The 19,159-nt window shown below is 40.8% G+C and overlaps 2 protein-coding genes across 7 annotated transcripts in view; both read right to left on the bottom strand.

Annotated features, from left to right (window-relative positions):
* Positions 1–5,649: 5,649 nt before the first annotated feature.
* Positions 5,650–12,284, bottom strand: LOC127010417 (ADP-ribosylation factor-like protein 1). The gene is made up of 4 exons (XM_050884481.1): positions 12,075–12,284; positions 9,029–9,245; positions 8,024–8,135; positions 5,650–6,722 (listed from the first exon to the last, which is right to left on the bottom strand). Exons 1-4 carry the CDS (start codon positions 12,076–12,078, stop codon positions 6,513–6,515), a joined length of 543 nt encoding a protein of 180 aa, XP_050740438.1. The 5' UTR covers positions 12,079–12,284; the 3' UTR covers positions 5,650–6,512.
* A 2,191-nt stretch (positions 12,285–14,475) lies between these two features.
* Positions 14,476–19,159, bottom strand: part of LOC127010416 (coronin-1A-like) — a 44,048-nt gene continuing 39,364 nt past the window's right edge. For 5 of the 6 annotated variants that reach the window (XM_050884478.1, XM_050884480.1, XM_050884476.1 and 2 more), the window contains one exon: positions 14,476–18,008. In XM_050884478.1, coding sequence (XP_050740435.1) covers positions 17,883–18,008 — 126 coding nt within the window. In that variant the 3' untranslated portion in view covers positions 14,476–17,882. The remainder of the gene's footprint in view (positions 18,009–19,159) is intronic. The other variant, XR_007763168.1, reaches the window with a different exon arrangement.

Raw genomic sequence — 19,159 nt, 5'->3', positions numbered from 1 at the left:
TGTAAATAATTTTTATCGTAAAAAATAATGAGAAATTCATTACATTAAATATCCTATCCAGAGAAATAAAGCTACAAAGATTATTTAAAATTAATTTGGAAATTATTACTAGGTGACAATTTTATAAGTCATGTGTCAGAGCGGCGGACTGAGGGCTACCCAAGGGACCCAACGCCCAAATATTGCAAACACATTTAACGCGGGTAGCCTGTGGCGCAGTGGTAGCGCGCTCGGTCCACAGCCGAGAGGTCTCGGGTTCGATCCCTGGCAGGATGAGAAGGATGGGCGTTCTCTTAACTCCCGTGCCCACTGTCCACCCAGCAGAGATTGGGTACCGGGTGTCAGTCAGGGGGTTGTGGCCTCGCTTCCCGGGGGTGATGGTCGACGGCCCTTGGGTCACTCATTCAGCACGGGGCGCTACACGCCTGGAGTTAGGCGCCAAGGCACGGGAGGAATTATCGGCACCCCGTGAGCATCGCAGCTGATCACGGGGCGATAGCTCCCACCCGTGTCAGGGCGCCCGGCCAGGCGAAACGCCCCGAACTGAGACAGTGATGACGGAGGGCCTCTACCATCACTTTTACGGAAAACTGGTATGGTAATTTTGTGGTGCTTCTATATTCAAGTTGACGTTTAATGCAAAAACTATCCATTTATATGGGCTTTCGGTTGTCTGCATATCTATCTACCTAGATAGATGAGTAGAACCCTTTAACAATCTAACATCAAAAGAATATAAATAAATAAAACAGGACGTATGTGGGACTCGAACAAGAGAGAGAGAGAGAGAGAGAGAGAGAGAGAGAGAGAGAGTGACTGCATGGCCTAAAATAGCTAGTTGACTGTGTGCATGGCAGAGGTGCCGCCCCGTGAGTCGGGGTTTTCGGCACGAGGCGCTAAGTGCTAACAATAAGAATTCATAAATAAATATTTGCGGAAAATCCCTCCTAATTGATTTTATACTGTTCATTTTCGTCCCTACTCGGGTTGGAATCTAAATAGTGAAACACGTGGACGAAAGCAGTGTTACTAATTTGGGCATCTTTTATGATTATTTGGCAACATCATTAGGGTAGGCGGTGGCTAGTGGATACCAAGGATTGTAAAGTTTAAGGACGGGCCATCCAATGTTAAAGCCTGGATGCCGCTGGTAGCGCCATCTATCGGACTTGAGAGAAACTAAACGGTGAAAACGTAATTTTGCAGAGGTAGCCTAACTAAATATTATTATTTGAAATTTTCTCTGCGTCTCATTTCATTTTCGTTAATTAAATATAAGGGATACGTTTATGTGATATGTTATTATTTTTATTATATTATTTATAAGAAATTCTTGGTGTACTTGAGGCAAGAAAAAAAACTCCAGCCTTGGAGTACACCACCATTTTATTTCCAGACGCCAGACGATAAGGAAGTGCAGGGTAATAGATCAAAAGCCTATTCCATTTTTTTTTTTTCAGTTTGTATTGTGCTGCTCGAATAGACAAGAGAAATGGATGACAAGCGGCTGGCAGAAATATATGACAAGCGACATGTTGCTACGTACTGTCAGTTTTGAATACTGACTCTGATTCATCTACGTCGTTAGTAATGAACCGAGAGTAACATTTAGATAAACACCAACGCTAGTAATATATACAAGAACATAAATTAATAACCTTCCGGTTCCTAACAATTACCAGCCAAAGAGCAAACAGTCATGTAGCGGATATCTAGGGTTCCTTTCCGTCTGCCATCTGAGAAAAAAAATCCTGCCCGGAGGGGATTTTAGGCTATGAGTCAGCTTCGTAATTGGTTCCTCTAGCTTAGTTTTCGACAGGAGATAATGTGGTTCCCCACAGGTCCCCAGCGGGCTTGTTTTAGGGAGTAGGGGGGCTGGAGTGGTGGAAGGGAAGAAGTACGTAGTTGTTCTGTAGTTATACCGATAATTTTCCACATTATTGACTATGGAAACAGAATCAGCGAACAACAGGACCTCATGCGAAAGTATTATTTTCAGAATAATGTCACGAAACGAGAATTCCCTCTATTCCAGTGGAGGAGAACCCGACACGTATACGTGCTGACAACCCCCTGGTTAGAGTGTGGGGTCGAGGGGAGCGAAGCCCCCCCCCCCCTCCCGTTAGCAGGCCGTAAAGTTCGGTAGGAGTAGTTTAAATATGCTCCCCCACCCTAAAACCTCTGTGGCTGTGGCTGCTCCCCCACCCTAAAATCTTGCGGCTGTGGCGGCGGCACCGTTGCCGCGGCCGCCGCCAGAAGAGGCTACGCTTTCGTGAATATTATCCCCTATTTTCAACAATAAATAGTCCTTGAACTGGATTTTGAAAGCGTTTCCATGATTGTTGAACGTTTGAAGAAAAGATATATGAAGAGCTAGCTAGTGATATTTCATAAGGTATGTAATGAAATACTGGCACGTACGGTACTAAAACGAATCTTTACCGATATTAGTACGAACCTAAATATTGCCAAGTGACCATGATGATGCCAGGTTTATTAAAAGGACATCAGTAGGCTATTCATGAAAGCAATCAAGACTCACTGATTCACTACGACGTTACGAATAAGTGCACAGAGTTTTGCCTGCCAGCGGAGCGGGGCCCGAAACCTCATCGATGAACGAACGAACGAACGAACGAGCCATTGGGCATTCCTAGGCTGCCGATAACACTGACAAGAAAAGACAATTCTTTAATACATACTCAACAGTCTTAGAGCTCCCACTAACCATCTTAGGAAAATGGCAAACGGAAATAAAAGGAGTCAACCCTCAATGCAACACAAAATATCTATCCGTGGCCCAAGGGAACAATGTCACTGAAGCACCATTGGGCAATCCTAGGCTACCGATAACACTGGCAGAAGAAAAGAAAGTCCCCTAATGCATACCCAACTCCCACTAACCATCCGGCAACTTAGGAAACTGGCAAAGGGAATGAAAAGGAGTCAACCCTCAAATCAACCCCCATAATCGTTAAGCCTAATCCAGTATCCCCCTTTTCACCCCCATATCCTCGTTGTAACTTCTTTGACATACTTTCCTATCTCGTTCGCTTTCAGGACAATACATACCAGTAGCAGGATATCCCTCGGTAAGGCCACGGGTGTTGTTATCGAGAGGAACACCAACGCGCAAACCATCAACACAAAACAAGACACACAATGACCACTCGAGGCAACGTTATCAGATTATCGTACTCAGAGCCTCGTATTTACCGGTTTCTGAGCCATAGCTATTGCCAAAAAATACCAATAACTAACCATTTTAACAATAACTATATATGAAGGCAGTTATTGGAGTTGAGGAGGCAGTTTTTGGGTCGGACATCGGCAAACATTGGAGGCTGAGTACGACAATCTGGCAACGTTGACTCGAAGCAATTATTTGTGTAGCTTGACCAGATTGTCGTACTCATTTATCATTGTATTTATCGGTTTCTGCCTAAAAGCTGCCACACTAGTACTCCACCCTCCCCCTACAACAAATGACGGTATTCAGTCAATCTTATCAATATATTCTATGCGAGTGGAGAAAATAAATCAGCGTTAATCATTGCAGTTATCGGTTTCTCCCTAAAATTTGTCATCCTCCACCCTCCCCCTACAACAATGAAGGTATTCAGTCAATCCTGTCACCTAAAGTCAATATATTCTATGCGAGTTAAGAAAATAAATCAGCATTAAGTACCAGTCTTGCCGTCATACTGAATCCAGGGCAGGATTTTCTGTGGATCTCACTAAAATTGAGATGGTGGTTGTGGAGGTCAAAGGGCAGGTTATGGGGGGATGAGGAGGATGTGGGGGTTAAGGAGGAGGTTGATGGTGGAGGAAGTTGTGGGGGTTGAGGAAGAGGTTGGTGGTGGAGGAAGTTGTGGGGGTTGAGGAAGAGGTTGGTGGTGGAAGAGGTTGGTGGTGGAGGAAGTTGTGGGGGTTGAGGAAGAGGTTGGTGGTGGAGGAAGTTGTGGGGGTTGAGGAAGAGGTTGGTGGTGGAAGAGGTTGGTGGTGGAGGAAGTTGTGGGGTGAGGAAGAGGTTGGTGGTGGAAGAGGTTGGTGGTGGAGGAAGTTGTGGGGGTTGAGGAAGAGGTTGGTGGTGGAAGAGGTTGGTGGTGGAGGAAGTTGTGGGGGTTGAGGAAGAGGTTGGTGGTGGAGGAAGTTGTGGGAGTTAAGGAAGAGGTTGGTGGTGGAGGAAGTTGTGGGGTGAGGAAGAGGTTGGTGGTGGAGGAAGTTGTGGGGGTTGAGGAAGAGGTTGGTGGTGGAGGAAGTTGTGGGGGTTGAGGAAGAGGTTGGTGGTGGAGGAAGTTGTGGGAGTTAAGGAAGAGGTTGGTGGTGGAGGAAGTTGTGGGGGTTGAGGAAGAGGTTGGTGGTGGAAGTTGTGGGGGTTGAGGAAGAGGTTGGTGGTGGAGGAAGTTGTGGGGTGAGGAAGAGGTTGGTGGTGGAGGAAGTTGTGGGGTGAGGAAGAGGTTGGTGGTGGAGGAAGTTGTGGGGGTTGAGGAAGAGGTTGGTGGTGGAAGAGGTTGGTGGTGGAGGAAGTTGTGGGGTGAGGAAGAGGTTGGTGGTGGAAGAGGTTGGTGGTGGAGGAAGTTGTGGGGGTTGAGGAAGAGGTTGGTGGTGGAGGAAGTTGTGGGGTGAGGAAGAGGTTGGTGGTGGAAGAGGTTGGTGGTGGAGGAAGTTGTGGTGGTTGAGGAGGAGGTTGTTGATGTACAGGTGGTGGTTGTGAGGCTTGGCAAGGATGTTGTTGGAGTGGTGGTGGTTGTTGTGGGGTCAAGGCATCACAAGAGTCTGGGATGCAGCACAACAAAGGGCATTAGACTGAAAAGTGTTAATTGGATTTATTTGGTCATAACACTAACATATATTACAAAAGTTTTTAAAAAATGCCATTTTGATACACAGGCCCTATTCATAAGGTGTCCTGACACTCTGCTATATAAACCAGACTTATTTTATTTTATAAATATGTATGTGGACAATCAGTTAAGGAAAGAAAACATGTGGAATGAGTGTTTGAAGTTTGTGATAACAGAAGGAAACAGAAGAAGAAAAGTCAAACCAAGTGAAATATATTCTTTATTCAGATAATTATGAAAAAAATTAGGTATTGCACTCAAGAAACCAAAAGAACTCACTCTTGCAGTGCTATAAAGTACAAATTCTATCCTTAAAAAAATAATCACTAGTGTCCCTCACTAGGTAACTTACTTGTTCAATAACGAAACAGTACCTGACACTCAGCTTTATCAAATAGCAGTGCTGCTTTCTTTGGCCAATGATCACTAATGCACACTTTTTTCTCCCTTCTGGTCCTGGTGCTGTAACCATCATGAATACTTCAACAATAAAGTGTAGTTTTCCTTTGCTCAGTCTTGTTGACGCCACATGTCCCACACGTTAAGACTTGGACTCCCAACATTAACTAGGAACAGGCAATAGATAATCTATTGTCTGCCTTCCACTTTAGAATAAGCCTAAAATTTTAAGCTAACATAGTACTTTAATTTTGGCTTCACAGGAAATTCCAGTGTATTTCAAAATGCCAAGTGGTCTAGAGAAATGGAAAATACAAAAACAAACTACACAAAAAAAATTATATAATCTATATATATATATATATATATATATATATATATATATATATATATATATATATATATATATATATATATATATGAAAGAGACCCTGGTGCCATCATAGATACAAATGTTTCAGAAGAATGGAATGAACTCCAAGTAATTACTGATACAAAACTTTGCCTAAATGCTATAAACACACAAGGAAAAGTTCCATGTCCAGTATGATGCACAAGTTCTGCTGCTAATTAATAACTCTGCCCGACTCAGCACAATGCTACACCAGTTCAAGGCTTGCTTTGGGGGGGCAGCCATCCTGGGCAGGCACTGATGGGTCTATGCCCCCAAGGGTGTGCAGAGCTGCCAACAACACTTTCCTCACACCCAACATGTTCTGAGCTACTGTCTGTTTTCTAGGAGGTGTGTGTTTGTGTGTGTCTCTATTGCTTGAGATGTAATATTACACAGAGCTAGAGGAAAACCAGAGGCAATAATAAGAGAACATTCTGCCACATATGTACAAAATATCTTAACATAATTATTCATCATTTACTTTCTTTCCCAATCTTCATTTTCATCTCTATCAATCATACAAGATAATTATAAGGCTGGATTACCAAATACACCCTTGTATGAAGTAAAACTTAAGCAAATTTTCCTTTGTATATAAAATCATTTAAATATCAAACTTGCATCATTCCACTCATACACATAAAAAGTGGTGGCCAGAATGCATCACTGCCCAGCAAGGTGCACCTCTTCCTCCTTCATATGCAACTTTGCTTTAAAACATTGAATTACTTCTGAGAATGCTTGACACTCTTTGAGGTGGGTACATCATCTGTTGAGAGGCAGGAAGAGGCTGTCCAATAAAGAAGCAGTGTGCAGACAACCTCTGCCACACACAACACAGGTGTCCATTCAGGCTACACACTGACCATGTCTCACTTTCTGGTGGCAAGGGCATTAGCTAACCAATCCATTGCCTGATCCAAACCTTCCCCCTTTATGGCCGATGTCTTGAAGATCTGGAAGGTGCGGGTCTTGAGGGCATCCAGTCCCAGGGCTGAATGAACCTCAGCTACTGTCATGGCACCTTCCATGTCCTGCTTATTTGCCAGCACTGCTAATATAGCAGACTTCAATTCTTCCTCCTGAAAATGGACACAACTGTTCTTATATCTTTACACTCAAAGGGAATGTGACTAAAGTTTTCAAGCTCTGGCATTTGATGCATATTAACCTAATATACTTAATGTGAGACAAATATCCAGCATACCATCAATGTGCTAAGCCAATCTTTTCTCAAGGACTGTCAGTATATATATATATATATATATATATATATATATATATATATATATATATATATATATATATATATATATATATATATATATATATATATATATATATATATATATATATATATATATATATACAAACACCTCTCTAATCAAAATTTATAATTTTCTGGCATCCAATTATTTTCACAGAAGCAGCTTGTTCAGCTTTTTTATCATCTTTTTTGCCTGCAGCTTGACTCCTTTACTATACAGATGTAATAATAGTAAATTAAGTCATAGCTAAAGACCAGACAGTAAATCAGAAGCTTCCAAGAAGGGAAAATAGAATTAACATGACTATACTCTTGTGTCTAAAAGCACTTGACAGGCAGATGAAGCAAAGCCAAGGTTACAATAAGTAGGATGCCTCAACAAGAGATAACTACTCAAAACTGTTCTCTTCAAACAGTTACAGCCAAGCAGATCCCAGGATCTGTCTAAAGACTCCTTACCTCGTCTTATTGGAGTAATTATGCACTTCTACCCCTCCAGGGCATCTAACTCTTTCTAAGATCTCGACTTACATAGGAAAAACCTGAGGAAACCTCAGGAAGGGGAGGATCAAAAGTAAGGAGGAGCTTCTTAGGGTTGCATGTATCAATATAAATGAACTGATTGAATAAGGGAATAGAAGGAAGTGTTGCAAGCATTTGTGAAACAAAATGTAGATGTGTTAGGAGTTGGTGAAACACTCCTGAAAAAATGTTGAGTGTGGGAGTGTGAAAGTGATGTTGGGGGGAAAGCAGAGGAGAGGCATGGGCAGGGATTGTGGAGTTACTGACTGGGTGAAGCATGGTGCTGGGATGGTTTGGACATGCAATGAGAATGAATGAGGATGACTTTCTGAAGAGAGTATATGTGACCAGGATAGAGGGAGACTACCAGTGAAATGGATCAATGAAATGGAAGAGTATTATAAAAAGGGAGTTGGCTGGCAAAGAATCGTGTATACTGAGAGGGAGTGTCAAAATAGGGAAAGTTGGAAGACCATTCTGCCAGGGCCACCCAGGGAAATTCCAGTGAAGGAACACGGAATTGGAGATACTGGTGGATAGATATCACATTGATTACCAACACTTCTGACTATGCGTTAGGAGCTGCCCACTCACCTCCAGCATTGAAACAAGTTCCTGTTTGGAGATCCCTATCCTGTCTCGGTCTGCTGAGTCCACAACGTAGATGATGGCGTCTGTGTTAGAGTAATAGCACCTCCAGTAGGGTCTGTGGAGGGGAATACATCATTATAATGCCTCATCCTCACATGCTTCTAGATTAAGTTACCTCTCTGTTCACCATCTCATCAATATATTTTCATGTTAGGTTCCACTTTCTGTCTCATACAATGTAAACATCAAACAGATATTTTCTGCCATTAAGATATAACTTCACGGATTTAGCTTATTCACTTTTTTCCATGACCAGAATTCCTAAATATTGTGGCATACAATGTGAGAGGAAACTGCTTTTTAATTACAATTTATTCTGAAGAAGAAATGACAAAATATTAAATAATTCTGCCTACTTTCAAATGTCCAATTAATAGAAAATAACACAAAAAATGTATACTCCTGTGAATAAAACACTAAGTGACTGATGTGTCTGGGTTCATACACCTCAGACAAGAATTCTCAACCAGTGGGTAATTATTCCCAAGGGAGTATAATGGCACCAGCATTATTACTGTCTTTACTGAAAATGTATATTCATAAAAATAAAAAAATAATATGGCATTTTCATGTATATTGTTGGAGATTACAAGTTGGCAGAATATTTATTTAATCTTTCCATTGGAATTTAATACCAAGGAATTTGTGAGATGTGTACTTGATAAGCTTTGATGTGATTGACAAACTATTATTTCATTTTTACAGTCAGTACTAACTGTACATACTTCTATGACAAATGTACGTATATCATGAACTGTAACAATATAAGAATGGTATTAAAAACTGTTGTATGACTGTGTAATATTACTTTGTCATTTGATTACGTTCTGCACCACCGATGAATAAAAGAATTGAAAAAAGTAGAGGATGAGCATTGAGAGTAAGTGGGGTAAGAACCCCTGACCTAACCGAAAAATGTAACTTCATCGTAAGGTTCATGTTAGTTACCTGATACTTGTTTGGCCTCCTAAGTCCCAAACCTGGAACCTCAAGTTTTTGTATGTAACTTGTTCCACATTGAATCCTATGGTGGGGATGGTGGTGACAACTTCTCCAACTTGTAACCGGTAGAGAATGGTGGTCTTGCCAGCCCCATCCAGACCAAGAATGAGAATGCGCATCTCTCGGGAGCCAATGAGCCCCCGGAAGTAGCTAAGGAGAGCCCCTGGAAGAGGGAAGCATAACATTAGCATTGAAGCCAAAGAGAGAGAAAACATCGATGCAAAAACCATGCTTACATGTTTACCCAGGTGTGTAGCCTTGTGTATGATACTGCATAGGCCTACTGTGAACAACTAACAATTTTCACATAACACAATTTCCTCCATAATACTTACCTTCATTTTCTTTGGATATTAGTGTTTTCTGTTCTGACCACGTTTTGAACTAAACTACCCCAACCATATAATAAAACCAGGGGCTGGGTAATGAATTTTGTAAGGTTATGTTACTACCTAAATTAGGTAGTAACCTAACCATACAAAATTCATTACCCAGCCCTTCACAGGCACAGTCAGCAGAGAGGAACTGGACATAAACAGTGGTGGTCCTTTGACTCTCAACCTCACCTTTTCATAGTCCTTTTTCGAATAAAAATCTGACAGCGATGCACATTTTACTTAACTATAGACTTTCCCAGTGGATTTGAGTATACTTGAATGGCTTTCTGAGATAGGAAGGCATGAAGAATGTTTAGTTTAGGATATTGGACAGCATATTTAACAAATCTTAATCCACTGCCTCTACCTGTGCTGTATTAACCCACTGAAAGGGTTAAGGGAGGGAACCCAAGGAATTGCTTACCGGACCTGATCAATCTATTTCAGAGACAGACTATTCATTCCTGAACAAAGTATGATGCTTTTTCACATGAAGATAGTTATTATCACTGGAAAATAGCTACAAAAGCACTATAGCAAATTCATCACAGAAATTGCCATGTGATGTTATTAAAATGAGTAACAAATATCAGCATAGATTGTTCAGCCATCTAAACCCCAGGATTGACCATCTTGACCAAAGGATCAATAAATAAAATAAACTAACAGAACCTGATCTTAATCAAATGAATGTTAACCTATTACCTCTAAAATAGTACCAGTAACATGTATATCACCATTCAGGATAGTATCTTATTGCCAATAAAGATATCACCATAAACTATTGCTAAATTTTAGCATTTGTAGATTACTGTGGCCTACTTGGACACCATTGACAACTCCGATGCAGTGTGAAGTTTATCACAAGTATTACATCATAATCAAATTATCATAACAAATCAAACCAAACTAATTCTAACCTATCCCGAACTAACCTAATTAACCCTCAAAGCTCAGGCTTATTTTGCATGCCTGTCCTCCCACGTGGGCATATTCAGACAAAAACATACCTCACTTCAACCTTTCATACCTTCACTCCTACTCAACTCATGTGACTGAATGGCGTATCATTGAAAAGTATATATCCATAACTGTCCTCTGACATTAACTTGAAGACTAGGCTATATGACCATTGGAAGAACGAGTACAGAATATTGAATAGGATCACTGAAAACACATTATTAGAGACAGTTTCCTACCCCTAGTGAACTTCCCTTCTATGATGTAGTAATAAATACCTATTAAATGTAAACTAACCCATAATAGGAAGGACCTCACCCCCCTACCTGCTATGGGGAGCTTTGACCCCATCAACAATCCCCCCTCAAACATCCTAGTGAACAAAAATATATCAACACAGAAAAGGGAAATTTTCAACAAATTATACTAAAAAATTTTGAAGAGCTCATAGAGATTATCAGAAAAAATAGTGTCAACCCCCTGAATGAGGTTGGTGAAAGAATGGAGTGAAACCTAAACCACTCTGGTCAGTCAAATAATATCTAGGAACCCTCTGTACCCTGTGAACCCCTAGCACCAGCCTCGGGCCACTTCTGCCTTGACCATATATTCATTTCATTAATTTCTAGGGGACCCGCAGAGGGCCACTCTCGGGTGGCATGATACGTAGGGGTTGTGTGGGGGATTCAAGGGGCCAGGACAGGATTAAGATAAGGGTTAGGATGAGGAAAGGTATTGGGATAAGGTAAAGGGCCAGGATTAGGGAGATAATGATTGATGATCCTATTCCTGAATGTGTCAAGAGTGGGACTATTAACCCGGTAGCAGCGACAGGCCAAATTTGTGGCTTTACCATGTAGCAGCGATGGGCAAAATTTGTGCCATGATATAAACCCCCCAAAATAGATGATACATAATCTGATCACAAATGCTTTGATATATATTATGAAATGGTTTGTGTGAGGGGTGATTTTTTCATCATTTTTCTCGCTTAGAGGGACCACTGAGAAACATGATCCCCGCTGCTACCGGATTAACTACATGAGATGGGAGACGATTCCACTCTTGGATGCTTGGATGTATGTATGAACGGCCCCAGGTGCATCTACAGCGTAAGGTGAAGGGCTCTCTTTATTAGTCCACATCCTCCCACGCATGTCCATCACCCTGCCCCGTACACGCCGACTGCCGCGTCCCAATTACAAGAAAAGAATATATTAAAACTATCTGGAAAACAAGACACAGAAAAACACAGGAACTGCAGCACGACTAAAGAAACAACCTAGTGGGAGCCAATGCCAAGGCTTATCTCACGCCTACTACTGAACTGAACTGAACTGTCCCCAACTCAGCCTCAGGGGCGGGTCATCATGGGGGGCACTCCAGAACACCACAGGAGACAGCCATTATCAGTCTCCAGAAATCCCCATGCTACCAAAACCATATTATCTTGTACTTCAACGGGAAAAGTATCTGAAAGGAACCCGGGGACCCATCGGAGGAGCACAGCGGCATTTCCTCCTAAGACTCCTCCCTTCGCCATGCATCTCCCTGGGCCCCCGTGTGTCCCTCCGCCCCGCCCTCATGCACGCCCCTGCCCCTGTGACACCCCATACTTCCCCCTGTGGCCTCGGTAATGGCGTAAAAGGACTCACCCATCCCTGCTGTTTTGGTTTGACAGCTGGCAACGTAAACACTCCTACGTGGAAGAATCTATAGCAAGTGACAGTCGTGTTGCACCGCGCCCCCTGTGTGTGGCAGGCCCCTGGGTGCTCTCAGGGCCCGGGGGTAACCAGAACAAGAGTAAATGTTGTATAATAAAGATAATGTAGAGTTAGGATGTACGGAAAACTTGGGAAATGTAATAATGGTAACTCCCCGGCAAGGTGTTCGAATGTGTCTGGCCCCGGGGTGTTCTATCAGGGCCGGGGGGTGAGCTTAATAAGAGTAAATATCGTATAATAAAGATAATGTAGAGTTAGGATGTGGGGAAAACTTGGGAAATGTAATAATGGTAGCTTTCCGAAAAGGACCTCGAGTGTGAGGCCTAATTCAGGGTAGTACTCATCTATTTAAAAAGGCTCTCGTAAAAGGTATAGGGTTTTCATTGGTGGTTTCATGACCCCAACGGTAGATTTGCAAGGTTTCTTCTGTGCCATGAATGGGAAAACCCTCATGAGAACCCCTGTCTTAATTTTATCCGTGCATGGCCTTTAAAAATAGTAGGCTAGTTAACAAGAGCATTATAAGTGTTTGAGAATACGAGTCTAGGCCCGGCGGGTGAACAGAACGAGAGTAATGTCATATAATAAAGATAATGGAGAGTTAGGATATGGGGAAAACTTGGAAAATGTAATAATGGTAACTCTCCGGCAAGGTGCTCGAGCCTCCCCCGCCGCTCAAGTGTTCAGCAGGCCGGGGGTGATTCGAAAAGCATAAGAGTAGATGTTATGCAGTACAGTTGATGCAAAGTTAGGAAGTGTAGAGAACTAAGAAAATGCAATAAAAAGTAATAATCGCTGAGGGAAAACAAAATATAAGCAACGTAACTCTACCATTGTGTCTTTTTAGTTCTTTGTTGATAGTCAATTATAATAAGGGGCCTTATATGAACTACTGTCCACCGCTCCATGTGACGCCGATATTGTACATCAGTGTCTTCTTGCCATTGACGGCTTAGAGAGGAATAATCATCGGGTTCACTTCACTTAGGTGCCATCTCATGTGGGCATCCCTTTTAATGAACGAGCGGATGCTTTGGCTCGGCGTGCCCTTTATAGGACTCTAGAAGGCACTCCTGCAGAATATACTTATAATTATATCAAGGGCAGACTAAAACTCTACACACAAAGCTCAATCGACTCTGACATTGCCAGCTGCTATGAGAGGGGTAGTCCAAGCTCTATCCATTATGTCCATGTTTCGCAAGACACCATACGGTAGAAAGAGTGCCTTATATGATCTTGCAATGCGTCTTAGACTAGGGTATAAATACTACTGGGAGGTGAGTGGCGCCTCACCCGAGTCTTGTGCTGTGTGTGCCAGGCCGGGAGGTCACACTCTACAACATTATGTCCTTGAGTGTCCTGCCATAGCCTGTCACCGTCCACAGGGTAGTGATGTGCCTTCCCTTGTCGCCTGGTTCATTAATCATAACATTGTACCTGACATAATTAAAGAGTACCCAAAGTTTGCTGCCAGGTGGTAATTTAGGTAATTGCATGTGTACCTACTCAGGAATATTATCAGTATTTACATTCTAATTCCTTTTTCTGTTAACTAACCTCAACATGTGTTTTTATTTTTGTACAATGAAGATTTTTATTTTTTGTAACTAGCCTATATATAGTCAAGGGTTTGTCTGCAAGACCAGCCATTCCCCTTTGTTGTATTTTACAACAATAAATATTTCAAATCAATTCAATTCTTTTTAGTTTCCTGGTGCTACTTCCACATGTATCCTTAGTTGTATAATCACACTCTGTACTGCCTAGGGATTGGGATGGCATGCTCCTCCCTTCTCCTTTGTTGTTTACTTGCAACAATAAACTATCAATCAATCAATCAAGGTAAGCAAGGACGGCATGGTAGGATCCGTAGCAAAGACTTATCTCACGCCCTGAACTTGGGTCACGCGCGGCAGTCACACGCTGATTCATTGGTGTTCCTTTATCAATAATGTAACGCAAGGAGGGGAAGATCCACCTCTGACATTCTTTATGCAACTGAAACCGCATCTATGTACCTTAAAACTTAAAACCTGCGTGCTTATATAAGTGTAACCTACCTTTCTTACAGCTGTCAGTGTCATTAGTTTGTTTCACATAAGCTGCTCATGGCCTCAGTGCTTATTTTCATCACATCAACTTTTGTGCCTGTATTGGGACACAGGCGGGGACGGTGTGACATCCACTTACCACTGACACCCTCCACAGGTTGCAAAGGTAACTGTAAAGTCTAGGCTATTTGGAATACATTTCTTCTTGGTATCACTTTGCAGTCCAACAAACCCCCACTGAAGACTCAGGCATTAAGGTACCGAAAACAGATAAAAGATCCATTAAAACCATTTATTTGTGTTGCACATAGAAAGGACAAAATAACAACATAACTTATTCTAAGGTGAATAACGTCTTTTTAGTAAACTTGTTGTGTCCTCAAGGCTAATAATGCATCACCCACTCTGCCTGAATGGTAACTTCACTTGTCTGCCTCATGTCCTGTGATCATACTATATAAAACACAAAGTTTTAAATAACTGCCTCAAGTAAAGTTAATCTCCCTCAAAAAGTCATTATAAAATTCAATGGTGACATTGTTGTTGGTCTAAATTCACATACAAAAGTCAACTAGACATTGAACTTCCTAGGGAAACTGACTACTACAACCTTTTTAGGTAAACTTGTCTTGACAAATCACTTCCAGTCTTCCAGATAAAACCATTGACCTTCCTAGGAAAACTGACTACAACCTTTTTAAACAAAATTGTCTTGACATATCACTTCCTTTAACAAAGGTACTTTGTTGCTAAAGATACTTATAAAGTACAAAAAAGGCCCCTATGTATGCAAACAATGACAACACAATTATAGGCTGGAATAACAAATTAATATGCAATAAGTCCTTTCCCACATCAACTGCTTGGATTACAAAGGAATGTCTGCCCTATTCACTAGCAATGGCAATGAACACATGAATCCCAAATGCTTAAGCATCTATGACAGTCTTTCCCATCTTCCATCAGCAGCATCTCCTATTTTGGTTCATGCATTCGTGTAATAGCTCTTTGTAGCTAAGCTCTTGCCTTTTAAAAACATTAGTTAATCCACCAGTATAGCACATGGGCAAAATTAAGTAAAGTCCTGAACCTTTACCATGCTTAATTATATGTGACAGTATCCACAAGAAATTTGTAAGGACTTATACAAATCTAAGTGGAAATCAGATGAGAAAAAGAAAATATAATACTGATAAAACATAATTTACAGTAACCCTCAAGAATTTTTTACACAGTAGTTGCCATAAAGACTCTTGAGATCTCACAGGAATGATAATCATTTAAACTAATAAGTCTTCCCCTTAAAAAAAAGGTACTAATGACTGTAATGTAGGAATGAACCAAGCCTTCTGGAGTAAAAAGAGACCCTTGCCTATACTTGACATTCACAAAAGGAATATCAAGAATCATTACTGAGGAAGAACAAAACTTGCAAAGGTTTCTGAAAAACCTAAGATTGTAAAATGCTCTTACATAATAATTACTGATGAACTACTGACCCAAAGCAATCAAATACTTGAACATTGCTTCCAGACCACTAAATATAACCATAAATACATAAGCATCATAAAAATAAAAAGCAATATAATATTAAAAAAATAATACTCATTAAAAAAAACATAATACATAATAATAAGATTGCTAATACTAGACTGGTCAAGTCTAACACATTTCACATTATTATATACTTATGGATTGCCTCAATGCATATGTACGTATATGTAGTTGGGTACATACAATAAATTATCAGATATATTGTGGGCACACAAATTAACTCTAGTATATGATGGATGAGTGCACAAGACAGTTTGTGTAATTTGTGAGCAGCAGGAGTGGCAGTGTGCAGAGCTGTGGGCCTGCCTCATCCCACCCTGCTGTGGGTGGAGAAGACTGCTGAAGGAATGGTTGATCAGCTGCCCCAGCCCTCATCCATTATATTGTATTATAGAAAATGGAATTACAATGGTATGAGTTGGCATTTCCTCTTTGGTGATTACTGTTTATCACAATCAAACAAAATGGCAAAAAATTCAAACAACCACATAAAGTCATTATCCTCACCCAGTGACAACCCATGGACTTGGAATGCAAACTAAGGAATTACTGGGTAGCAAAATCTTCAAGTAGCAAAATTATATCAAAATAAAATGCTTCATATTCTAAGGAGAAACTACTGAATTATGAGCATTTTTCAGTTAGAGATTCAAGATTCAATTAAGCTTTCAGTAAGTGACACTATAGATATCCTCTTTTATCAATAAGATCCCCAGTAGCTCAAGGCTGTGGGCAACCTACAGTTAACTACTTGTTCATTACATATTCCCCTGCATACTCACTGACCCTAGCTTACAGCAGCAGTGAAGAAAGCACAGCACTTATGCACTCCTACCCAAAGACCTGCACTTAAATGTAATGTGCCTTATTGAAAAGCCAAATCAAATTCACTGCATTCAATTTTTATTTAACTACTGATAGGTGTGATGTATTCTTGCACTGAGATGCTGCTATGTTTGAAGTTTCTTAAATTTAATGCTCATAACCATCATACAGGTCACTAAGTCTTGACCCCAAAGGGTATTCTAGGCAGCTATGGTCTCTTCTACCTAACACAACCATCAAGGCAGCAGACTCAGGCTATGTTCACACTATGTCAGTTATTGAACTCAAACTATTAAAATTCAGAGTAAAACACTGACTGTACAAAACTTCCCTGTACTGCAGTAAAAAGGCACACTTATAGTCCAGCTCAAACTACTTCATTCTTTGTGCATAAGTGCTTCTTATCTATGAACAAGTGTTGCAGCAAGGCAGTGAAGGATAATGTAAAGTTCAAACCCCAATAGACTGCTGAAGCTTACACCACCATTTTCCTTTTACTCCTCTAGCAAACTACACATAAAAATGTCCTATGGCAGAACTCTTGCATAATAGCATCACATGAGATAAAGGAAAGTCATGCTGGTGAAACAGTCAAGCAAGAGATGCAATGTTAAACTTTGTGAGAGCTGCACTGAGAACCATAAAGGCATAAGAGTATTGGTCAAACTACCCATCACAACCTGGGTGTTCTGCAGAGGCAAATATAGTAATCCCCTAGACCAAAGATCCCACGAGCTGCTCCAACTATGGAAAAAAAATAATCATTCTCCTTTTATCTTGTATGACTTTGGTACCTCTTATCCTGATTTCCTGTCTGATACACAGTTTATTATTTCAACTACAGGTGCTTCAACACATATTTCTCTAATACAAGTGACAGGTAAGAATCACCTATGATGCCTATTGTTGACTCACACCAGATATTTATAATTATGTCAATGCTACAAAAGTTTGGGATACAATACACTGAGGCACTGTGAGGTGAGCAGCACATCTACCAATTGTTACCTAACATGTAGTCACTACCACAACCTAAAGAGCATTGACATGCCCTGACACGAATGACCTGCGACCCCAACCCCATCCCTACTACAGTATGATTTTACAAATTTCTGTGCCTTGCATATTACTAGTTGCAAAGCCATGTGATGGACACTCACCTCAACGGCTGACAGTAGTACAGTAATCCCTTAGTGCTGATGGGCAGTGAACCTTCACATTGCATATGCGTAGTATGCAGCACCTTAGCCTGTGCCTGAAGCCAGCAAGTGTGAACAGTGCTGGCCACTAACCCAAACTGGTATTCCTATTTATGGGGAGTCTTGAGTTGATTGAGTTGGTCCTCCAGCTCGTGGATCTTCCGGTCCTTGATGATCAGTTGGCGGCGCAGCAACTTCAGCTCCTCGCACTGGGCTGTGTAGGCTCTACGGAGCTGTGGAAACAAACAAGTCAGTACCACAAGGACTCATTAAAAATCATCATCCACAGACAAACTTTGGTAAATAATAAGGGAGCAAATAGTATTTTCTCAAGAAACTTACTTCAAAGTACATTTTAAACTGAAAACTTTATTTTTAATACTACTTTCTTAAATTTCATGAACCCTTCAAAATAATGCTTTAGCTATAATTAATAAAAATGTATTGGTAGAAACCTATTCTTTACAAAGCATTCAACATACAAAAGTAAACAAATTTGAGATAAACATGACTACATAATTAAACTAGCTCTCAGTAGTCCCATCTGTCTGGGGTCAAGCAAACAAGCTGTAGCTGATATATTTTCATGCTTGCTAACTGGCACTGGTTGTACTGACTAAAGATGATCTATAAGCAAATAAACTTCAAATTCCAAAAAAACAAAAAAAACAAAAAAAAACTAATTTCCTAAAGCTGAACAGCAAAAATTACATTTCCTTACAGACTCAAGCAGCTCTACCAAATAAAACAGACAATAGTCAATGTTGAACAAATACATTAAAAGCTCTTACTTCCAGACAAAACATTCATTCCATCTCATTAATATTTGCCTAATATATCTTTCTAACTCAGAAAGTATATTTGACCCATATTAGGAAATATGGTCCTATCTGAACATACACTAAACTAAAACAAAGCCACCAAGTCTTGGAGGAGGAAAGAACTGAACACCCAACACTGCCCCAGAGCCTCAGTCACAGAGCTGGGGGAGTCATCACTGGGTCACATAAACAGGGACAACAAGGGAGACAACTTGCAGGCACAAATTGTGACAGGATAAGTTTTGTTTCAAGTCTTTGTTGCCCTCACATTTCCAACAAGCACATAATCCTACTAATATCAGCCATCAGGCAATGAGTCAAATACATGTGAAGGCCTTAAATATGAAAGACAGTTACGCTTCACAGTGCTAGCTATTCTGTGTCTTCACCAGAAAATGCTTCTGGAAGGCTATGAATGTAGTTTTTCATACAAAAAATATGCAGTTCTGTATAAGAACACACAACAATGAATCACATTCAAATGTAACCTCTATGCATGATACATGGACAAGTCATATAAATGCATGAGAGAAAGAGGGAAATGGAAAGTCAAAGCAGCCAAA

The sequence above is a fragment of the Eriocheir sinensis genome, chromosome 43 (assembly GCF_024679095.1).
Source record: "Eriocheir sinensis breed Jianghai 21 chromosome 43, ASM2467909v1, whole genome shotgun sequence".
NCBI classification, from domain to species: domain Eukaryota; kingdom Metazoa; phylum Arthropoda; class Malacostraca; order Decapoda; family Varunidae; genus Eriocheir; species Eriocheir sinensis.
The sequence above is the reverse complement of the archived record's forward strand: the minus strand, read 5'-3'. Positions and strand labels throughout refer to the sequence as shown.